Source organism: Brassica napus, chromosome A6 (genome assembly GCF_020379485.1).
Source record: "Brassica napus cultivar Da-Ae chromosome A6, Da-Ae, whole genome shotgun sequence".
NCBI lineage: Eukaryota > Viridiplantae > Streptophyta > Magnoliopsida > Brassicales > Brassicaceae > Brassica > Brassica napus.
Window position 1 is genome coordinate 20,130,097 of NC_063439.1, and position 21,540 is coordinate 20,151,636.

General features: G+C 38.0%; 5 protein-coding genes across 7 annotated transcripts; 4 read left to right on the forward strand and 1 right to left on the reverse strand.

The window, feature by feature from the left end:
* Positions 1-751: 751 nt before the first annotated feature.
* On the forward strand, positions 752-3,782 carry LOC106348172 (ACT domain-containing protein ACR1). Of its 2 annotated transcripts, none has more exons than XM_013787852.3 (7): positions 752-1,118; positions 1,697-1,818; positions 1,908-1,953; positions 2,073-2,187; positions 2,272-2,339; positions 2,420-2,895; positions 2,983-3,782. In XM_013787852.3, exons 2-7 carry the CDS (start codon positions 1,745-1,747, stop codon positions 3,635-3,637), a joined length of 1,434 nt encoding a protein of 477 aa, XP_013643306.1. In that variant the 5' UTR covers positions 752-1,118; positions 1,697-1,744; the 3' UTR covers positions 3,638-3,782. The 2 variants fall into 2 exon arrangements, with proteins under 2 accessions (XP_013643306.1, XP_022572831.1); XM_022717110.2 differs by having other exon boundaries at positions 927-1,295.
* Positions 3,783-4,802: 1,020 nt separating this feature from the next.
* LOC125575855 (DEAD-box ATP-dependent RNA helicase 27-like) lies at positions 4,803-7,788 on the forward strand. 2 transcript variants are annotated; one of them, XM_048734994.1, is made up of 12 exons: positions 4,803-5,375; positions 5,452-5,637; positions 5,712-5,897; positions 5,989-6,072; positions 6,160-6,201; positions 6,285-6,353; positions 6,439-6,741; positions 6,829-6,867; positions 6,943-7,047; positions 7,121-7,189; positions 7,277-7,402; positions 7,490-7,788. In XM_048734994.1, exons 1-12 carry the CDS (start codon positions 4,962-4,964, stop codon positions 7,649-7,651), a joined length of 1,785 nt encoding a protein of 594 aa, XP_048590951.1. In that variant the 5' UTR covers positions 4,803-4,961; the 3' UTR covers positions 7,652-7,788. The 2 variants fall into 2 exon arrangements, with proteins under 2 accessions (XP_048590951.1, XP_048590950.1); XM_048734993.1 differs by having other exon boundaries at positions 5,989-6,201.
* Positions 7,789-7,866: 78 nt separating this feature from the next.
* On the reverse strand, positions 7,867-9,489 carry LOC125575856. Its single transcript, XM_048734995.1, has 3 exons — positions 8,862-9,489; positions 8,591-8,778; positions 7,867-8,524 (listed from the first exon to the last, which is right to left on the reverse strand). The coding sequence occupies exons 1-3, from the start codon at positions 9,412-9,414 to the stop codon at positions 8,012-8,014; spliced, it is 1,254 nt and encodes a 417-aa protein (XP_048590952.1). The 5' UTR covers positions 9,415-9,489; the 3' UTR covers positions 7,867-8,011.
* Positions 9,490-18,823: 9,334 nt separating this feature from the next.
* On the forward strand, positions 18,824-21,099 carry BNAA06G24880D. Its single transcript, XM_013791652.3, has 4 exons — positions 18,824-20,198; positions 20,270-20,315; positions 20,397-20,648; positions 20,863-21,099. The coding sequence occupies exons 1-4, from the start codon at positions 20,097-20,099 to the stop codon at positions 20,985-20,987; spliced, it is 525 nt and encodes a 174-aa protein (XP_013647106.2). The 5' UTR covers positions 18,824-20,096; the 3' UTR covers positions 20,988-21,099.
* LOC111214516 lies at positions 19,093-19,662 on the forward strand. The gene is made up of 2 exons (XM_022717447.2): positions 19,093-19,471; positions 19,658-19,662. Exons 1-2 carry the CDS (start codon positions 19,093-19,095, stop codon positions 19,660-19,662), a joined length of 384 nt encoding a protein of 127 aa, XP_022573168.1.
* Positions 21,100-21,540: the final 441 nt, after the last annotated feature.

Sequence of the window (21,540 nt, forward strand, 5' to 3'; positions counted from 1 at the left end):
AAAAATAGACCGACATTATAATGATTTTATTTTTGCCAATTGTATAAGCCATTACAAAGACTAAGTTACACATGGATTGGGCTATATTTGTGTGATCAGAACACGATTTGTACGTAAACCACATCAGAACATTCATACAAGTATGTATTACTACATAGATACACCCGAAAAACCGAAATCTGATTGGACAAAAGCAAAATCTGATCAGGATCCAGAATGCCCAGACCTAACCTTTACCAGCTCAAATTTCAGTAGTAATGAGACTAATGAGGTGTAGAAAGTGCATCTTCTATAGACGAAATTTAAGAAACTGACTTGAAATGGAAGCCAAACACGTAGCCAGCTTGTTTCTTGCGATTCTGAAGAGTCGAGCCATCGCGACTCTCAACGTCCACCCATAATGCCATGTGGCTTTATAATTTTTATACGTAGCATATCTGGTGTTGGCTGGATAAAACACATCATCTTTCAGAATTTACACGTTTGATATTCTCTTCACTTATCTTTATTATTATTATTATTATATTTTTCTTTGTTTTATTTTAAGTTTTGTATGAATTTTAGGTGAATGTGGTGCTCCGTAATCAGCGTCGAGCAAATCCAAGATCCTAATGAGAGTCGACAGGCGTCTTCTGAATTTAGCCTTTTTCGTTTAAAACCACAAAATATTCGAAATAACAACATTTAAAGGAAGGTTGACCCCCCAAAAAAACATTTAAAGAAAATATTTGTACTTTCAGTGAATTAGTCTTAATTTTCATTATTCATAATTATTTTTACCGTTAAAGTCTGATAACAATAAACACGTTTAAGGGTATGAGATCATGATCAAATAAATTTGTTAGGAAATGAAGTATTCTTTTCCAAAATATCAAAAGATGGCAATATAAAACGTAGGATGTATGTGTATATACACAGGAGATACAAGACATGTGATAAATAGATACGATATAACTTGGGTTTTCGCTTCTCTCTTTCTCGTCCACCAACACAAGTATCGCTCCTCTTTTATAGCTAAAGAAGAATTATTCACTATTTTCTTCCATAGAATCTCTCCATTTTTAGGATTCTTCTTCTTCATCCATTAGTCTCTGTTGAATCAGAACCTCAACACAAAGGTATATCTCCCTGCCTTCATTTTCCTCTCTCTTTTCGTCTTGAAATTCTTGAGAAAAAAACAAGAACCAAAATCTCTGGGTTTTCAAGACAATTCGGATTCAGATTCTCTCATATATGCGTTCATGAGCACAAAGAATTGAATATTTGTTTTTCTTTTCTCACGAAGACAACTTTGGGTTTGTCTTCTACTTTTAAGTATCTTTTTTTCCAATGCGAGTTAGTTTTTGTTTGTATTTCTTCAAATTATACGAACAAGTCATAGATATTATCGTAATCTAGCTAAGCTTAAATTATCTTGAATAATTAGCCTTGTACAGACTTTTAGTTAATTAATTAATCTTTTAGTGAAAAGGAGATAAATGCATATATATGAAATCTGAGCCCGAAGATACTGGCTGCTTTCTTATTTATCTAGATTTTGATACAATCATTAACCTTTTATTGTTCTTTAATAATATAGATAGATCACCTCGTTTACTTGGTAAAATTATACAATTGCTATTACATATTAAAAATATAGAAGTAAATAACATAATTCCTCCGCTAAAAACAGGTTTATGTGTTGTTTTACAAATAGGTCTGAATTTTGAGAGCTAACCAAACAATACTCGCGGTGAATAACAAGATGATGGAGATAGCTTATCAGCCTCGGATTGATTCCGAGATAGAATCACTCGTCGAGAGAATCAATCCTCCCAGGTTCGTTCTTTGTAGATTCTCATCTATTTTAAACCAATCATCATGATAATCCTATTGTTTTAATGCTGGTTTTTCTTGGCGTTAATTAGTGTTTGTGTAGACAACGACTCAGACCCTAATTGTACACTCGTTAAGGTAATCTAAAACTTCTGGATGATTTTTTTTCTTAATTCTTAATCATTAAGCTAACAGTTAATGGTTATTTTAATTACTCCAAAAATCCTAATTAATCATGTGTGTTTATATATAATCAGGTAGATAGCGCGAATAAGTACGGGATATTACTGGACATGGTCCAGGTTTTAGCTGATCTCGATCTCGTTATCTCCAAATCTTACATCTCATCTGATGGCGACTGGTTCATGGATGGTAGGTCTCAGCTTCTTCATCATCACATGTCGTCATGGTGGACCAGCTATTTCACATAACATCTGAAATATTTCTCTTTGTTAGTGTTTCACGTGACGGACCAACTCGGGAACAAGCTCACAGACCGAAGCCTGATTCTCTACATTCAGCAGGTTAAATAATGATAAATAATACTAGTTTTTATAATCAAAAATTTTGATTATTCATATAATTTTTCTTTTGTTTAATTCAGGCAATATGTTATAGTAGAAAGGGAGGTATCACAAAAGAGATGCAGAGTAATCTAAAACGTGAAGTGCAGCAGCGCCACGTGTCAACAGAGCACACGGCGTTTGAGATAACCGGAATTGACAGACCGGGTCTGCTGTCCGAGATCTCAGCCGTACTTTCCGACATTGGATGTCATGTGACTGCAGCTGTTGCGTGGACCCACCACGAGCGAGCGGCGATGGTGATTTATCTAGAAGACGGGTTTAACGGTGGGCCCATTATCGACCCAATAAGAAAGGCCCAAGTGAAGGATCATCTGGATATAGTCATGGAGGCCCATCAAAGAGTCGGCGATGAGTCTCGTGTCGTTGTGAGTGTAGTTGAAGCTAAAGGAGCTCCGGTAGGGTGGGCCCACACTGAGCGACGGCTTCACGAGCTAATGTACGCTGAGGGAGACTACGAGAACTGCTTTGGCTGCGACTGCTGCAGTGGAGACAGGTGCGTAATAAAAAATAGATTGTGAAGTAATAAAAATAGATTGTTACGTTATCATATTTTATTTACATGCCACATTATATGTAACAGGTGTGATGCCTTGTCGAGGGGAAGATGCGAGAGGATACACGTAGCGATCGAAGCATGCAATGGTTATTCAATGGTGAGCGTTAAGTGTAGAGACAGACCAAAATTATTGTTCGACACGGTATGCGCGTTAAAGGAGTTACAATTCGTTGTGTTTCACGCCGTCGCTGGAGCAAGGGGCTCAACGGCGGAGCAAGAGTATTTCATAAGGAAGAAGAACGGGTGCACGTTAGAAACGGAAGGACAAAGGGAGAGACTAAGGCATTGTTTGGTAGCTGCGATATCGAGACGCGCTTCACGCGGGTTCAAGCTTGACGTTCGGACAAAGAACAAGATGGGTTTGTTGTCGGATGTGACGAGAACCGTGAGAGAAAACGGTTTGTCGATAACAAGAGCAGAGATGAGTACTCAAGGTGAGAATGCGGTTGGTTCGTTTTATGTCGCGGGGGTGAGCGGTGGTGAGAAGGATGCGAATGCGGTTGAAGCGGTTGTAAGAGAGTTGCGTGGAGTGGTTGTCTCGGCGGTTAAGACGGTTGGGATGGTGTCGACGAGGTTAGGTTCGTCGAGTGATGTGGAGGAGGAAAACAGAGCTAAGTCGTCGATTGGGAGATTGTTATGGTCGAAGTTAGAGAGATTGTCGACGTCGATAAGACGATAAGATCCTCGTGAAGTCTCCAGTTAGGAGACGTTCTCTCTTTATTTGTCCTCGGTTGTTCACGTGATTTATCATTGTAATTTGTAAATACAGCTGAACTAGGAATGTGTTTTCCTGAATGAAATGTAATTAAAAGGGATTGGGTTTAGTTTTGACATATATCACATAATGAAATGGATTTATTAAACCAAAACTGTAATAATTGACTCAATCCAATTACATTTTCATTGTTTTTTTTTTTAACTTTCTCTTAGTAGAGGATGGTAAAGAAAGGAGGCAAATTGACATTGGTTAAAAACTCGTTAAGGGGTATTAGTCGTTTTGTAAATGTTAATTATTATTATTTTTTTCTATATATTTTATATTTATATAGATATTTTAGCTTTTTGTTTTAATCATAAAATTATTTAAATGAATTGTAAAATTATATATACAAGATAAAATAGGTTAGACAGTTTTATGAATTTTCACTAGGGAGTGTTAGTGAAAAATATATTTATAATGATTATTAGAATTTTAAGATTCATGTTATTAATTTATAGATTATTACATTCTCATTAAGATCTAGTGTTATTAAGATTTATTGTTATTGGTTTGATGATTTTATAATTTTATACCAAAAATCATTTGCTATTAAATTGTTTATATATTTTAATCATAAATTTATTAAAATTAGTGTTTTTGGAAGTTATATCCTCAACAATTTAACACATAAAACAATATTTTGAGGTACAACATATATTCCTTACATTCTTAAAATCATTATATTAATTTATTTTCATAAATTTTTGCCATCAATTTTTTTCATATTCTTTATAAGTTTAACATATCTTTCAACTTTCAAAATCAAAAGACTCTACATAAATCTAATTCCAACTAACACCTCTTTCACATATTTATGAATTTACATCAAACTTGATAAACTTTAACTAATTTAAAATAGTTTAAACCAATTTAAATGACATAAATTAAGTTTTAGGAAATTTGTTTTGAATATGGCAAGCAGACCCATTTTTAAAAACATTGAGCTAAATTTTTTTAATAGATTTGATCAGGAAAAAAAAGAAACTTCTAAATAGAAACATAAAACCCGGCCCAACAGTTCTTTTTGGTTCGTCGGTTTAGAGATTTTTTTTATAGTTTATTACAGTTAAACCAACTCTGTTCCGGTCCGGTTTTTTGAAATACTGATATACAGAGAGACCTTGATAAACCCTAATAATCTTGTATCCGTCGTCGCATTCTATTTCGATTTTGATAGAGGTTAAAAAACCAAAGTCTTTCTCAGAAGAAAAGCCCTTCATTCATCAGAGAAGAGTAAGCAACCATGGCGAATTTGGATATGGAGCAGCATTCACCCGAAAAGGAAGAGATGAAGACGAAGACGAAGACGAAGAAGAAAAGATCCAGAGACAAAGACAAAGCGAAGATACTAAAGCAGCTAGCGAAGACGGAGGTTAAAGAGCCAAAAGCAATAACAGATGAAGAACCCAAGAAGAAAAAGAAGAAGAAACTAAAGCAGGTTGCGATGGAGGATGAAGAGACCAAAGCAATTAACGATGAAGAACCAAAGAAGAAGAAGAAGAAGAAAGCGAAGCAGCTCGAAGAAGAAGAAGAAGAAGACAAAGTGGAGGAAAGTGGTGGAAACGGTATAATGACCAACGAAACGTTTGAGTCATTGGGGCTATCTGATAACACTCATAAATCCATCAAAGAGATGGGATTCGCACGCATGACTCAGGTAATATAGCTCTTAAAAAAAAGATTCAACCTTTTATTATTAACCCATTTACAAAACTAATCCTTGAATGTTGCAGATTCAAGCTAAAGCGATTCCGCCGTTGATGATGGGGAAAGATGTACTCGGAGCTGCCAGAACCGGTTCCGGAAAGACCTTAGCTTTTCTTATACCTGCTGTAGAGCTTCTTTACCATGTCCGGTTTACTCCTCGCAATGGAACCGGTGTTATTGTGATTTGTCCAACAAGAGAGCTTGCCATTCAGGTCTGTGTTTGCACTTTTCTGTCATTACTGGAATCAATCAGGAGTGGATACTCAAAACATCTTTAATGTTTCAGTCATATTTAGTGGCGAAGGAGCTTCTTAAGTTCCATTCTCAGACCGTGGGAAAGGTTATTGGTGGTGAGCCCAGAAAGAAAGAAGTTGAAATTCTTGTCAAAGGTGTTAATCTGTTGGTAGCTACCCCTGGAAGACTTCTCGATCACCTTGAGAATACTGATGGATTTGTGTTCAAGAACTTGAAGGTAACACACAGAAACTCCGATTTACAATTTACTAGTGTTTATTTGTCATGGTTTTGAGTTAATGCAATTCCTATTATGTGTTAAACTGCAGTTTCTTGTGATGGATGAGGCTGATAGGATACTGGAACAGAACTTTGAAGAAGATATGAAGAAGATCATTAAGCTTCTACCAAAGGTATTCTATTCTCACGGCTTGCATACTGAAGCAACTAATGATTCAATAAGGACACTGTGTCTAAATTGTCTTTTTTATATGCTGCAGACAAGGCAGACTTCATTATTTTCCGCCACACAGACTTCCAAGGTGTGTTTTGTTTACCATTCTGTTCATTATTTCCTTAATAGTATAGGCTTACTGAGAATGGTTGCATTCGGTTAAACCAACAGGTTGAGGATCTTGCTCGTGTGTCACTTACATCACCTGTTTATATTGATGTGGACGAAGGACGAAAAGAGGTAACAGATGATCACATTATTCTTTGATCTATTCTTTACATTTTTCTTCCTTTTCATATTCTAAAGTGGAAATTGAAAACTGTAGGTTACAAATGAAGGCTTGGAGCAAGGTTACTGCGTTGTGCCAAGTGCGAAGCGGTTACTCTTCTTACTCACCTTCTTGAAGACGTTTCATGGGAAGAAGAAGATCATGGTGTTTTTCTCCACTTGCAAATCGACAAAGTTTCACACGGAACTCTTTCGGTACATCAAAATAGATTGCCTCGCCATCCATGGAGGGATGGAGCAGAGCAAAAGGACTTCGACGTTTTTCCAGTTCGTAAAGTTGGAAACTGGTGTCTTATTGTGTACTAATGTAGGTGCCCGTGGTCTCGACTTTCCCCATGTGGTATGTTTCCTTTTCAACTATTTTTTAAATGTTGATCTTATTAGTTGGTGTTTGGTCTTTGATTGAATATTGTCTGCTTTGTTTTAGGATTGGATTGTGCAGTATGATCCTCCAGATGATCCTACGGTATGTTAGTTATATAAATTGTACTCATATAGGGCTAAGAAATCACTCTGATGTATCTTTACTTTTAATATATAGGAATACATTCATAGAGTAGGTAGAACAGCTCGTGGAGAGGGTGCAAAAGGGAAGGCTCTGCTTGTTCTAACTCCAACGGAGTTGCAATTTATTCAGTATCTCAAGGTAATTGTTTCATTAAGTTGATGACATTGTTGCACAGACTATATAACTGAGTGAAGAATCTGAACTATTCCAGGCTGCGAAGATTCCTGTTGAAGAACATGAATTCGAGGAAGAGAAGTTGCTCAATGTGCAGGCTTTTCTGGTAAAACATTTGGCTCTCTCTCTGAAAACTTTATTCAAGAGCATAGAGGTCTTGTTTAGCTATTTTTTTTTTTTTTTTAATTTGCAGGAAAAGACGATATCTGAAAACAGTGCATTGAGCGTGTCAGCAAAAGAAGCATACAAGACTTACATATCAGGATATGATTCTCACTCTATGAAAGATGTCTTTAATGCTCACCGTCTCGATCTCAAGGTAACCAACCAAAATCTGCTGCTATATGATCTTAGCATACGTTGCAGTTTTGTGTAAAAACGAAAATCATTGTTTTTTTGTCTGCAGGAGGTTGCGGCTTCGTTCTGTTTCTCATCACCACCGAAAGTATTGTTGAAGATACATCGAGAAGGAGACGGGTACAGGAGCAAGAGAGAACCGGTTAATAATAAGTTTAACAGAGGTCGTGGTGGTAGACCCGGCGGTAAAACTAAGTTCGAAAGGTACTAAGTAGTGACGAGACAAGACAAGAGAGACCAGTTTTGTCCCTGATACACTTTTGAGCATTTGTCACTTTTTTTTTCATTGAAACATGTGTTTAGTTACCATACTTCAAATCCAGGATCTGAAGATCAATTTCTTATTAATCTACAATCGTAATGATAAACCAATTCTACCTTTTATACAAACATTGGAGTTTCTAATAAAAGCCTCGTATGAGTGAGTTTTCATCGAACAGATTTTTGATAGAAGAGATTTTATGTTTTATATAACCAAAAGAACACTAGAGGTCATTTAAATTACATTTCATCGACATTGAGCAAATGGTTTGATTCTTTGTTCTCTTTTACCTGACCTGTGTTGGCTGTCTTATATCTGTACCCAGTCTGGTGAACTAGAGTTAGTAGATCTCTTGGAACTCACCGGTACGTCTCTTTCCTCGTCGTCATCTTCTAGATCACTGAATGATACATCTTCTTCGTCTTCTTCACCAAGAGGATGTTTAGTAGTTGCTCCTCCTTCCATGCCGCTCACAGCATCCGAACTCTCTTCATCGTTCAACCAATCATCTGCGTCTTCTTCTTCTTCTTCTTCTACGTCCTCAGCTTGCACGTTGACAAATCTAGATGAAGAAGAAGAATCAGTTGATGAGTTTCTTTCTTCAATCACAGATTTGTCAACGACTTGTATCTCCTTGCTCTCAACTGTGTGCTTGTCTGTCTCATACTCCTGCGGATTTACGGGTTTAGCAGCTAATGACTCCTGCGAAGGGTTTGTAAGAGGTTCAACCACTGCAGCGTTAGCTTCAGAACTCTCTCCTTCCACAGGTGCTCTGTTTAGTTTCTGTAACTCATGAGATAACATTGCTCTTGCTTCGAGTACCTACACAAGAATCACATCAGCTAAACTTTGACATCCCAAGAATCACAAGATGCTACTACTACTTACCTGAGGAGTGGAGAGAAGCGAGGCGTCGTGTTGAGTGAGTTTAGGATGCAAAAGCACAAAGTAAATCAACCAGAAGCAATTCTCACTCATGTATTCAGGGCAAAGCTCGATCCTCAAAGAAGCAAGGCTCGGCACAAGCCTTTCCATGGACAGAGCATGCTCGTGTTGATCATCAGTCATTTCAAACTCTGAAAAAAACAGCATCAAAATTCACAAGATAAAACAATCTAATAGTGAGTGACAAAGATCCTCCTGAAGCTAAGAGACTTACCATCAAAGGTATAATCATCATCATCCTCATCAGGTAAAGGAAGATCCAACCAAGTCTCGGGATGCATCGCGAGATCCCTCACGAACGCGATTAGCTCCTCGGTAACTCCGATTACGTCACCGTAATCCTTCGGATCGGCTCCTTCTGAACCTAACTGTAAGAAGTTCGAAGCGATCTTTGTGAAATCAGATACAGGTAAATTCTCAGAGAGCTTCGAGATCCCCGTCCTGAATCTCCCCCCAATCTCCGCGAAATCGTTCCTAATCCCAGCGATCAGATCCTCGTCCTCCTCCTCCGCATCATCTGGACTCTGATTTCTCTCCTGGGGATCCGGAGACGGGGAAGGTTGCGAGAGGAACGAAGCTACGCCCCAGAATTGGCTTCTCAAGGTCTTGGTAAGCTCGGAGATGTCTTCCTTAACCCCTCGGGGAGACTGTGACTCCGACACCAACTGATTCGGAACGGAATCTTCACCGGAAAGTCTCTTTTCATCATCTCCATCGTCCTCATCGAGCTTGAGTGAGTTCGCGATGGATCTAGCTAACCAAGCCATATCTGAATCTCTCGATATCTCTCTCTCACAAGTTGCGATCGTGATCTTTTTACAACAATCGAAAGCTAAGGAACCTTCGTAAATATCTTAACTTGGATTACCGAGAAAAAAATAAGTTAATCTATTCTATTAAAACAGCAACATGACCAATTGATGTAAGGTTATGTCCACTTATTTATTTTCTTTATTTAAAGATAAACAAAATATATATATCACTTTTACGTAACCGTTTGTTCCTAATTAACCGTTTTCTCCTATTACATACAATATGATGCATTTTTGTTTGATCGTGGACATATGAGGTGTTTAGTGGCTGACATACTTTCATTGATAATTTATAATAATAATTTATAATATAATCGCCTGTTCATATAACCCTAATATAACTGTTCTATTAATAACTAAACATATGTCTACTGTCATATATACACTTCTTTTTCCATATATTTATCGACTACTACCCTAATGTAACCGTTCGTTATCAATATGCAGTTCACCAATAATATAACTGTTCAATATTAGAGCGGGTGGGATTACATTTATTATTTAAGATAGTCAAGTCGATATTGTTTCTATATAAAATTCATTAGCTATTAGCCTATTACGTCTTCATGTATCAAACAACGAAGTGTATATATGTTTTGATAAAGAGTTACTTGACATCTATTCTATTAAAATAGGAACATAACCTATTGATATAGGAGAAGTCTAACTATATTAATACAATTATTAAAATTTCATATTAATCATTTAAGAGAAACATTTTACAAAAAAACATAAATATGACTAAAACTACAAATATAAAAATTAAATTTCTAAAAAATTGCAAAACAAAAAATATACCCGCCCTTTTAAGGGCGGGTCATAATCTAGTTAAACTAAACTAAAACGGCGCCGTTGTTGTAATTTCAGTTAAGAGGGGCAACGTCGTACATTTCCCTGACGGTTAAATATTAATGGGCCCTAGGTTAAAGCCTAAATAGTTTAGCTAAGATAGAACTATGACAACGGTAACAAAGAAAACGGTAACTTTAATCCATTATTTATTATAACATTCAGAATTAACAAGTCGTGGTTTTTATAAATCTTGAAAGAACTTCTCAGAGACATACGACTAACGAGTAACGAGTAAAGATTTTTTCACTTTTTTGAATTTCAAAAGTTTCTTTAGAATATCTAATCACAGAGTCTCTTCTTCGCTTCACCGCCTAGCGTTTATGATAGTTGTGCAAAAGTGCAGGTATACTTTTATGTAATAGATCAAAAATATTTTAATATATATTAAAAATTGAAATCATGTTTGGTATAAGTTCTTTTTTTTTGGGAATTTTGAATATTTTGAGTTCTATCGAGTATTCATTTAGGTTCGGATAATACACATAACCCAAAATATTATAAAACAAGATCTATTCGATATTTATGTCGGGTTTGGATCGGTTCAGATTCATTTTTATTGCATCGGGTTTGATTTGGATTTTCGGATTTGGTTTATTTACCCAATCCTATTTTTTTTTCAATATAATTTATTAAAACTTGTATAACCTATTTAAGGAGATATTTATGTAACATGTGTCACTTTAATTGTTTTTGTATCAATATCATAATAAAGAATTTTGCCTTCGGTATTTCAGGCTTTGTAAGTTTGTATAACAAATAAACACTTAGGCTCTTCCTGGTCCCTTTATTTTCACTTAGCTTGTAACACAAGTGAAAGAATTCAGACAAACGCATGGTTAAGAAAAAAGACTCTTGATCCCATTAACAAGTCTGAGACCCATTTTCAGATTTCAAAATCTATTTATATTCTTCATTGTACAATAAGCCTTTAAGTTCCAGTCAAAATGATTGTCGAATAAATTTTATTTCTTTGTTAATGGATTGTTCGTGTGACGGTGTTAATGGGATTATGGAAATATTGGGATAATGTTAATATTCCTATACGCAAGGGATTTAGGCAAATCTGTATATTTCTTTTCCTATCTAGCATATGAGATACACTTTGTATAAATAACGATGTCGGGTTGATGAATAAGAAAACACATTACATTATATTTTATGGTATCAGAACTAAAAAATCTCTAAAAACTTAATTTTTTTTTCCTCAGTTCATCATCTTCTAACGTTACTTTCTTCTACTTCTATTTCGTCCATCATAAACAATGTCGGACGATAATTCTACTTCTGCTTCTACTATCAATCCGGCAAAACAAGCTGCATCCATTGTTTCATCGCCCTACTATCTCCATCTATCTGATAATTTTGGAGCTCATATTACGTCGGTTCTACTTACTCATAATAACTATTCTGAATGGTTTACGGAACTCCGTAACTCTCTACAAACAAAGCAGAAAAGATGATTCATTGACGGAACCATCCCGAAACCAGAAGCAGAACCTGATCTACTAAGGTGGCTTGCGCCTAATTCCATGATCGTCGGATGGATACGAGTACATCGATTGATCTTAAAGTTAGATCAACAATGACTCATGTTCCTGAAGCACATAAGCTTTGGGAGACTTTACGTTTCCGCTTCTCCGATAAAAACGAAACTCGTCTCCATCAAATACAAGACGAGATTACTAACTGCAAACAAGATGGGCAGTCGGTTCTTGACTACTATGGAAAACTCACAAAACTATGGGAAGAGTTACAGAACATGAAAACTTCTCGGCCTTGTACGTATGCTGCTGCTGCAGACATCGAGAAAGAAAGAGAAGATGCTAGGGTCCATAAGTTCCTCTTTGGCCTCGACGACTCCCGTTTTGCTTCTATACGTTCGCGCATCACGGATGAAGAGCCCCTGCCAGATCTCAATATAGTATATTCTCGGGTTATTTGTGAAGAACAGAATATGGCTTCCACACGTTCCAAGGAGCAACGAACCGAAGCATTAGGATTCTCGGTCAAAACTGATCATCCAAAAGACACTACTACAACTGCATTCGAAGTTCTTCCTCCCCATTCTAGAGATCTATCACGATCGTACACTCACTGTGGACGGAAAGGGCATGACTACTCAGAATGTTTCCTAGTTCATGGTTATCCTGAGTGGTTCAACGAACACAAACGTCAAAACTGCTCATCAGGATAGCGAGGTGGTCGTGGTGGACGATCCAACAATAGAGGTAGTCGTGGTGGACGAGGACGAGCTAATGCAACGCAAAGCTCATCATCGCTCAACAACGATCAAATTGCCTCTATGATCTCTCTCCTACAAAATCAACAAAGCAATCTATCCTCGGAGCGATTGTCTGGTAAAACAACTTTGACTGATGTTATTATTGATACATGCGCTTCACACCATATGACTGGTGATATTACCGTCTTACATGATGTCTACGACATCCCTTCTTCATCAGTAACGTTCCCTAATGGCCGTGATTCCCATGCAATAAAACAGGAGACGTTGCGCCTTACCAAAGATTATTCTCTCCATAATGTCCTCTTTGTTCCTGATTTTAACTGCACTCTCATATCAGTTTCGAAATTACGCAAGCAAACTGGATGTACTGCAATATTCACTGATAATCTATGTATTTTACAGGAACGTTTTTCGAGGACTCTGATTGGAGCAGGTGAAGAACGTGAGGAGGTTTACTACTTTACGGGTGTTAAAGTTGCACGAGTTCATGGAGCTTCAAGGATAAAATCATCTTCTTCAACTCTATGGCATTGGACATCCTTCCCACAAGGCTTTATCTACTCTACCGATTTTTAAAAGTTCTAAGCTAGATTTTACTACTTCTACACAATGCGACATTTGTTTTAAAGCCAAACAGACTAGAAAAATGTGTCCTGATAGTCTTAATAAAGCTGATACTCCGTTTTCATTGATTCACTGTGATGTCTGGGAACCCTATCGTACACCATCATCGTCTGGTGCTCTATATTTTCTAACAATTGTTGATGATCACTCGCGAGCAGTATGGATATACCTTATGCTTGAAAAGTCTGAAGTTGCTTCTTTCCTACGAAATTTCTGTGCTATGAGTGAAAGACAGTTTGGACAGAAAATCAAAACAATCCGCACAGACAATGGAACTGAATTTATGACGTTGTCGTCTTACTTCCGTGAGAAGAGAATCATACATCAAACTTCTTGTACCTACACACCTCAGCAAAATGGTAGAGTGGAAAGGAACCATCGTCATATACTAAACGTAGCCCGGGCATGCTTGTTTCAGTCTCGCTTACCTTCAGTCTCGCTTACCCGTGGAATTTTGGGGCGAATGTATCTTGGCAGCTGCTCACATTATCAATCGCACTCCTACACATGTCCTCACTGGAAAGACTCCATACGAGGTTCTTCGTGGCACCTCTCCTATCTTTGATCAACTCCGGGTCTTTGATTGTCTATGTTACGCTCATCAACGCCCACGTGAGAGAGACAAGTTCGGCACCAGAAGCCGCAAGTGTATTTTCGTTGGTTAACCCTTTGGAAAGAAAGCTCGAAGATTATATGATATTGAATCCAATGAGTTTTTCACTTCTCGAGATGTGGTTTTCTTTGAGGATCAGTTCCCTAGAATTGATGACTCTATCTCTGTCTCGCCGCCGATGATGAATACTGATCTTCCTTTTGATGATTGGTTGCTTCATGCGACACCTTCACTTACCGAGCAACCTACCCATATCCCGCCACCACTACCTACTACCTCTACTCCTATTCACCCTACCCCTGTCCCGACGCCCCTACCTACTACTGATATCTTCTCAATTTGCATTGTTTTAACCATTCATTTTTGCACATGTTGATCATTTAGGATAGCATCTAGATATGTTTAGGTTGCATTGCATTACATATGTCCTTATCAGGTGATGGAGATTTCACATGGTGACTTTGGAGTATCTAGAGATGATTTGGAGGCAAAATTGGTGATTCTCGGAGAAGAGACGCAGAGGTCAACTGTCCCAGCGGCCTTGTGACGTCCCAGCGGCCTTTAGCCCCTCAAGAAGCCGCTGCAAGCGTTGAGAAACGGAAACCAAGTGTGGGAGCGGCCTAACGCAGCGGCTAACCGAAGCCGCTGTGAAAATACCTCATCCCCTGCCGCGTTCGTACTTGTCGCAGCGGTGTACCGAAGCCACTGGAGACGCGCGAGAGATGAAGACTCAAGAAATGGAGACCAAGTGCGGGAGCGGCCTGGCGCAGCGGTGTGACGAGACCGCTGGGAAAATACCCCGTTCCCTGCCGCGTTCGTACTTGTCGCAGCGGTATGATGACGAAGCAAGGAAGCCGCTGCGAGTGTCCCAGCGGCTAGGCGGAGCGGTTTCACGTGGCCGCTGCGAGTCAAGAAAGTCAACATTTTCTGGGTTTGACCAGATAATTACCAATTTGTGTTTTGGTTAACCCAGGTTTGTTGGGTTAAACCAGGTTCGACTTTAAGCCACTATAAAGGTCTTTCAGACCTAATTGTAGGATCTTATCTTGTTTTCTATCTAATCACAAAAGAACTTTTAGGTGAAAGATCCTATCTTGATCATTTTTCTCTTGTGATTACTTGATTATCTTGATCACTAATCATGATTATCACCAAATCATCTTTGATTCTTGGGCTCATCATGGAGAGTAGTGAGTAGTCATCTTTGGATTCATGGGTTAGGGAAATTAAGGTTGATTAAGCTAGATCTAAGGTGTTTAGGTGTAGATAAATCTTATTCCTTGCTAGTAGAGGGCTTTTAATGCAACTTTAGAGTTGGCCTCTCTAAAGTTGAGCTCTAGGCATTTCATACCCGGAAGGTGTTTGATGAAATGCCTGAACCAACTCTCCTAAGCTTTTAACATCCTTTACCAAAGGGATTTGTTGTTAAAGATGTTAAGATGGCTAGTAGACTTGAGATTAATGATTACCTAAGATAACATTCAACCAAAAGGATTTGATGCTTGAGTTATCTAGGTAAATGAGCATTCATCTAGGGATAGAGTTTGCTTAGGATTGTGTCTAGGCCTAAGGTAGATATAGATTGGTTCAAAGTTGACACCTTTAGATTGAATCTTGATCACCCAAGATCAATTCCCATAGCCCATGAGTTCTCCCTTCTTATAAGAAAGAAAGCTTTGTCCTTTATTGCATTTTAGGTAGTAATCTAGTTTAAAAACATCTCAAAAAATGGTAGCACTTAGATTAAGCATGGTCTTGCATTCCCTTTGCTTTAGAATCACTTAGAACTGGTTTGACATCCTTTATACTACAACATTTGATTAGGAGCCTTGAAACTTATATCATCAACTACTCCGGCCAATACTTCACCTACTGTTCCTACTACAATCAATTCTACCACACCTAATATACCACCTGACCAATCAACACCTACTTCTTCTCCGACATCACCCTCTTCGTCTCCTACATCTGATGACCAATCTCCGTCAGCTCCCTCTACAAGTCTTCTTGAAGTTCTTGGGCGAGGGCATCGCACTAAGAAAGCTTCGATTCTACTAAAGAACTTCGTCACTCACGCTGTGACTACTACAAACCCCCCTCATGTTCTCACTACGCCAGATCAGAGTGCTCCAACTACGGTCTCAGGTAAGACATTGTATCATATTGCTGACTATACATCTACTTCTGCTTTTAGTGCTAAACATCAGGCTTTTATCTCGGCGATCACAACAGACTTTGTCTCTAAGACATATAATGAAGCAGTTAATGATCCACGATTCAATGGAGCTATGACAACGGAGATCACTGCATTGGAAGCCAATCATACGTGGGATATAGCAACATTACCACCTGGTAAAAAGACCATCGGCTGTGGTTGGATCTACTCAAATAAATATAAGGCTGATGGTACAATTGAACGGCCAAAAGCTCATCTAGTTGCACATGGAAATCGATAAAAAGAAGGTTTGGATTACAAGGATACATTCGCTCATGTTGCAAAGATGAATATTGTTCGCTTTCTACTTAAGGTTTCAGCTGCCAAACGATGGGAAATTCATCAGATGGATGTCCATAATGCTTTTCTTCATGGTGATCTTGAAGAAGAGATATATATGCAACTCCCTCCTGGTTTTAAAAGCTCAGATTCTTCCAAGGTTTCTCGAATTCGCAAATCACTATATGGCCTCAAACAATCACCATGGTGTTGGTTTGCAAAACTAAGTAAGGCCTCGGGTTCATCCAGAGTTATGAAGATTACTCCTTGTCCTCTTTTGTGCAAGGCGATTTATGTCTCCATATTCTCGTATACGTGGACGATTTTATCATCTCTGGGAACGACATCTCTACTATTCAATGCTTCAAGAACTACTTGCACAAATGTTTCAAGATGAAAGACTTGGATAAACTAAGATTTTTTCTTGGCCTTGAGATTGCTCGCGGCCCTGAGGGAATCTTTGTGTCACAAAGAAAGTATGCACTCGATATTATAGCTGAGTGTGGACTCTTGGGTGCTAAGCCGTGTTTTATTCCTACCGAACTGAATCACAAACTGGCGCTTTCGAAATCTCATCTTCTCGATGATCCGAGTCAATGCCGCAGATTGGTCGGTCGCTTGATCTATCTTACGTTTACGCTTCCGGAACTCAGTTATATTGTTCATATCTCTCGCAGTTCATGCAGAAGCGACGCCATGATCACTGGATGGCAGCGTTGAAAGTGATACGATACTTAAAAGGATGTCCTGACCAAGGGATTATGCTTACATCTACTAGCGATTAATCTTTGACGGCTTATTCGGATTCCGACTGGTCATCGTGTCCTATTACTCGTCGCTCTCTCAGTGCATATGTGGTATTCCTTGGTGACTCTATAGTCTTTTGGAAGACGAAGAAGCAAAATACAGTATCTCGTTCTTCAGCTGAAGCCGAATATAGGTCTATGGCTGATACAACGTGCAAACTAAAGTGGCTCAAGCGTCTTCTTCTTCACTTTGGTTTTACTCATCCTCGTCCAATGCGTCTATTTTGTTATAGTCAGGCAGCGATACATATAGCCAAGAATCATGTGTTTCATGAACGTACGAAACATGTTGAAAATGATTGTCATACCGTCTGAGATGCAGTTTGCGCCAAACTCCTAACTACAGAGCATATTTCTATAAAACATCAACCCGCAGACTTGCTTACTAAGGCATTACCTACTCAAGCATTTCAGCATCTATTGTCCAAGTTGGGAATTCGAAATTACGAACTTGAAGGGGAGTAATGGGATTATGAAAATATTGGGATAATGTTAATATTCCTATACGTAAGGGATCAGGCAAATCTGTATATTCCTTTTCCTAGCTAGCATATTAGATACACTTTGTATAAATACCGATGTCGGGTTGATGAATAAGAGAACACGTTACATTATATTTTAGGTGTGAGTCTTACATTTAGTGCAGAAGCTTAGCAGCCAACCCAGCTTTAACTTAAAACATTCCCCATAAGCTAATTTGCAGACTGACCAAAGAACCGAAATAGCGTAGGCTGTGCATTTCTCAGATACTCTCATTAGTAACCTAACCGTATTAGTAATGGTGTTAACCGAACTTCCAAAGCTTTTACTCCATCGTCTTCTGAACACAAAGATCCAACACGAAGAGAGCTTATTCCAACCATTCTGGACTACCATGGCAGCCGTCAACCAACTGAGGCACCACTTCAAGCCTTCAACACTAAACATCATGCTTCTGTTTCTTCCTCTCCTATCTTTGACCAGTCTCATCAATCCAATAAGCAAACTTCGACTAGAAACAAGCTCTGCTCTAAATCATTTCTCCTCCACTAACCTTCCAATCAATCCCGCGCATTAGATGGTTGTTTCGATGGAACCATCATTCAACATGTTTTGCACGGTTTCTTCAAATGAAATATAAAGTCCAAAGTCCATCAACGAAACTCTAGCTGGTTGCATCAATCCAGCTTTTGACTTTTGTAAGCTTTATTATCGATAGGCAGGGGAGGAGGTTATAATCCTAAAAGTATAAAAAGTCTTGATATGTTAGAATAACATTTATTGCTGACATTTCAAGTTGCCTACTTGAAGAAACCGTGCAAAACTTTTGTTTAAACTTAAAGTTGAAGTAATATTTATTTGACAAATTGGTTGATAATGAAATTTGTATCACTGCTAAATTCAAGTCCATCCTAACCAATCTTGTATTTTTAATACTATTTTTTTCTTCAAATGAATCGTTCACTCATCGTAGTTTTCACATTTCATGAATTTTCAATGAGATATGAAATTTGGTGTCATATCTCAATCTATCTTATAAGATAATATTTTGGACTTTATATTTATTAATATGATAACGTGTTTAATGACATATGGACGAGTACTTTGGCAATTGCTATCTAACCATTAATCTCGCCACCACGATCAAGCTTGAATGGATAAAATCTCAGCTATGATTCTTTTGTTGTTCTTTGTATTTTTTTATTAGCTTCAACACTCTACGATATGTAACACTAAAAATATCAGAAACAAATGGCTGGATTGCAATTGCAACTTCAACCTCATTTTGATGTAAGCAAAATCTTAAACAAAGTAAACTATATTTATATATAGTTTTTTAATAAGATAAGTACCAAAAAACTGTAACATCCAACTAGATACATTTATAATACCCCTTATAATATTTATTTCCGTAATGAAAGGTACATTTATAGCGATCTCCTAGCATTGGACGACATCGTCTCTCTCTTATAAAATCTGTTTTCATCTCAGTCTTCGATCTTTCATTTCGCTTAAAATCATGAAAGCTAAAGAGATGAAGAAAGAGAGAGCCATAGCAAGACTGATGAAATCCCCGGTACGTTTCTTGATCATGGCACGTGACGCCTACATACGCAGCATGACATCATGCTCCGTCGGTTTCATCACTGGTGGTGGCTCCGGCGGATTCGGTTTGCCAGCCGGTAACTTTCAAATCTGTGAAGAACCAAGCACCACTCTCCCTCGTAGCTTCACACTTAATACGTCAACGACGACACGTGAACGCTGCCGGTTTGTCACACGTGGCGGAGAAAACAGGGCTGCGATGAGACGACCGTTGGATCTCAGGAGAAACTATAGCTGTATGGTGATGGGAAGGATAGATGAAGAGAAGGCTTGTGATGAGTTTGAACAAGAGGGTTTGCTGTCTGTTTCTGATCGATTTAAAAAAAGAAAATTGTGTGGTGTTTTTACTATTTGTCAACGATAAAAGACAACAAAAACTTCCCCTAATAAATTAATGTTTTTCATGTTTCTTGTTAATTTAAGGGATTGATTTTGTGTGCATATAGATTTTCTGATTGTATATAAATTTCAATTTGTAGAATAGAACCTCCTCAACATTTCCGTCGATTCTGTATAGCTCGGTATGCTTTATTTCATGGTCTTCACTTATAGGTGAGTTAAATTTACGATATTTTTAGTTACGTTTCAACTAACACTATAGGTAAGTATTATCTGCGAGGCAGATGAGAATCATGAGATCATGAAAACGAAGGTCAAACAAAAAAGTTTTTTTTCCTAGTTGTTAGGAAGTCTTTCACTTTTAGCATTTTCTCTCCTTCACACGACACCAACGTCAACGTACGAAATAAAATAAGTAAACTCTGTCTCGGGGTGTGTTTACTCCAAAATACAAAGCTTTGGGTAAAGAAAACAAATAACACAAAAGTCTAGGGGTTGCAGAAGAAAACATTTGGAAAGTTGCACATTAGGGATCAGGGAACGGAGATTTCACCGCCGAGTGGTGAACAAACGTGGAAGATGCGACGGCGAGAGGAAAAGCGACGAAAGTTACACGAAGCTCTTCTTGAAACACTGTATCCTCCTTCATCGCCTTCGTCTCCTTCCTCTTCTCCGTCTCCGGTATTCTCTCATTACATCTTCTCGGTTTAAAATTTGTTTATTTTCTAATTGGTTTAAATTGGCGGTTTCAGGTTGGGTTTGGTGACGAACCGTTCGATGTAACACTCATAAACCCAGGTACGACTGTTATGTAATTTTAACATGATTTAACGTTGGTAGATCGGGAGTTATATAACAAATCACAGTCGATTTATTCAGAGGATTACGTGAACATTGATTCATCACATCACGGCGACGAGGATGAAAACGGAGACGATTCAGAGACTAAACCGAGTCGAGCGCAGAGGAAGAGGATAAGAAAGAAGATGCTCAAAGAGGAAGCTGCTCGACGGAGGAAAGTCATCGGACCTCTGCTTCCGACGGAAATGATTGAGACGCGTGAAGACAGCAACGGTGGAGAAGAGGCGAGTTGCGTACAACCTGCTCGACTAAATGCCTCAGAGAAAGAAGGTACGACTTTTTTTTGACTTTCGTACATATCTAAACTAAATGTCGTAATCGTCTTGTATACGAAATTTAGACCCAAGAGTTTGGAAAGTTTTTGACTTTATTCAGAATCTACTTAACTCAAGTTGTGGCATTGTTGAACTTTTTGTACAATCATTCAAAGCCGTCTCTTTCGTGTAATAATTACATTACGTGTCCGACTCTGTTAATTTTGTAGAGAAAGTGAGCTTTGAGGGAAATGATAAGACGAAAAGAGTCAAGAAGAGGAGAGAGGCAAAGAAACTTGCCAAAGAGAGTTCTAACCCAACTCATATCCAGGATCCAACCTCTGAAACTTCTTGATTAGAGTGAAAAATATAAACGGGATCCTTATGTAATTTCATCAAAAACACAAGGGTAATTACGTTTAGCCCTTAACAGAGTTGCTTCAAATTACATTGAATTGGCCATCGCATAGCAACTTAATTACATTGAATTGGCCATCACATAGAAATTCTAAGGGCATTTCCATCTCCATTCCATAATTTACTAAAAAAATAGAGTGGAAAATGAAGTATGAACAAAAAATAAATTTTTTTACCATTTATGGAATAATCACTTTTTTGTTTTTTTACTGCTTCATTTTCCACTCCATTTTGCAGTAAATTATGGAGTGGGGATGGAGATGTTCTAAACCCCAAAACCTCAAAAGTTCTTCTTCTTCCTTCGCAGGAAAACTGAAAGAACCGGCGAGAACCAAATGCTAAACGCTAATCCAAATTAAAACATTTCTTTAATAAAATTAACTCCTAAAAAATAAAGGGATCGTTATGTAATTTCACCAATAATACAAGGGTACATTACTAAATGAGAAACTCTGCTTTGTCAAATTACGTATCTACCCTTGATAAGGGTT

Coding starts and splice junctions, on each gene's coding strand:
- BNAA06G24880D (XM_013791652.3), top strand. CDS start 20,097: ATGCGACGGCGAGAGGAAAAGCGACGAAAGTTACACGAAGCTCTTCTT. Junction 20,199..20,269: donor CTTCCTCTTCTCCGTCTCCG/GTATTCTCTCAT, acceptor TGGCGGTTTCAG/GTTGGGTTTGGTGACGAACC. Junction 20,649..20,862: donor AAATGCCTCAGAGAAAGAAG/GTACGACTTTTT, acceptor TTAATTTTGTAG/AGAAAGTGAGCTTTGAGGGA.
- LOC106348172 (XM_013787852.3), top strand. CDS start 1,745: ATGATGGAGATAGCTTATCAGCCTCGGATTGATTCCGAGATAGAATCA. Junction 2,188..2,271: donor TGGCGACTGGTTCATGGATG/GTAGGTCTCAGC, acceptor TCTCTTTGTTAG/TGTTTCACGTGACGGACCAA. Junction 2,340..2,419: donor TGATTCTCTACATTCAGCAG/GTTAAATAATGA, acceptor TGTTTAATTCAG/GCAATATGTTATAGTAGAAA.
- LOC125575855 (XM_048734993.1), top strand. CDS start 4,962: ATGGCGAATTTGGATATGGAGCAGCATTCACCCGAAAAGGAAGAGATG. Junction 6,202..6,284: donor CCGCCACACAGACTTCCAAG/GTGTGTTTTGTT, acceptor TTAAACCAACAG/GTTGAGGATCTTGCTCGTGT. Junction 6,742..6,828: donor GTCTCGACTTTCCCCATGTG/GTATGTTTCCTT, acceptor GCTTTGTTTTAG/GATTGGATTGTGCAGTATGA.
- LOC125575856 (XM_048734995.1), bottom strand. CDS start 9,414: ATGGCTTGGTTAGCTAGATCCATCGCGAACTCACTCAAGCTCGATGAG. Junction 8,779..8,861: donor TGATGATTATACCTTTGATG/GTAAGTCTCTTA, acceptor TGTTTTTTTCAG/AGTTTGAAATGACTGATGAT. Junction 8,525..8,590: donor CGCTTCTCTCCACTCCTCAG/GTAAGTAGTAGT, acceptor ATTCTTGTGTAG/GTACTCGAAGCAAGAGCAAT.
- LOC111214516 (XM_022717447.2), top strand. CDS start 19,093: ATGAAAGCTAAAGAGATGAAGAAAGAGAGAGCCATAGCAAGACTGATG.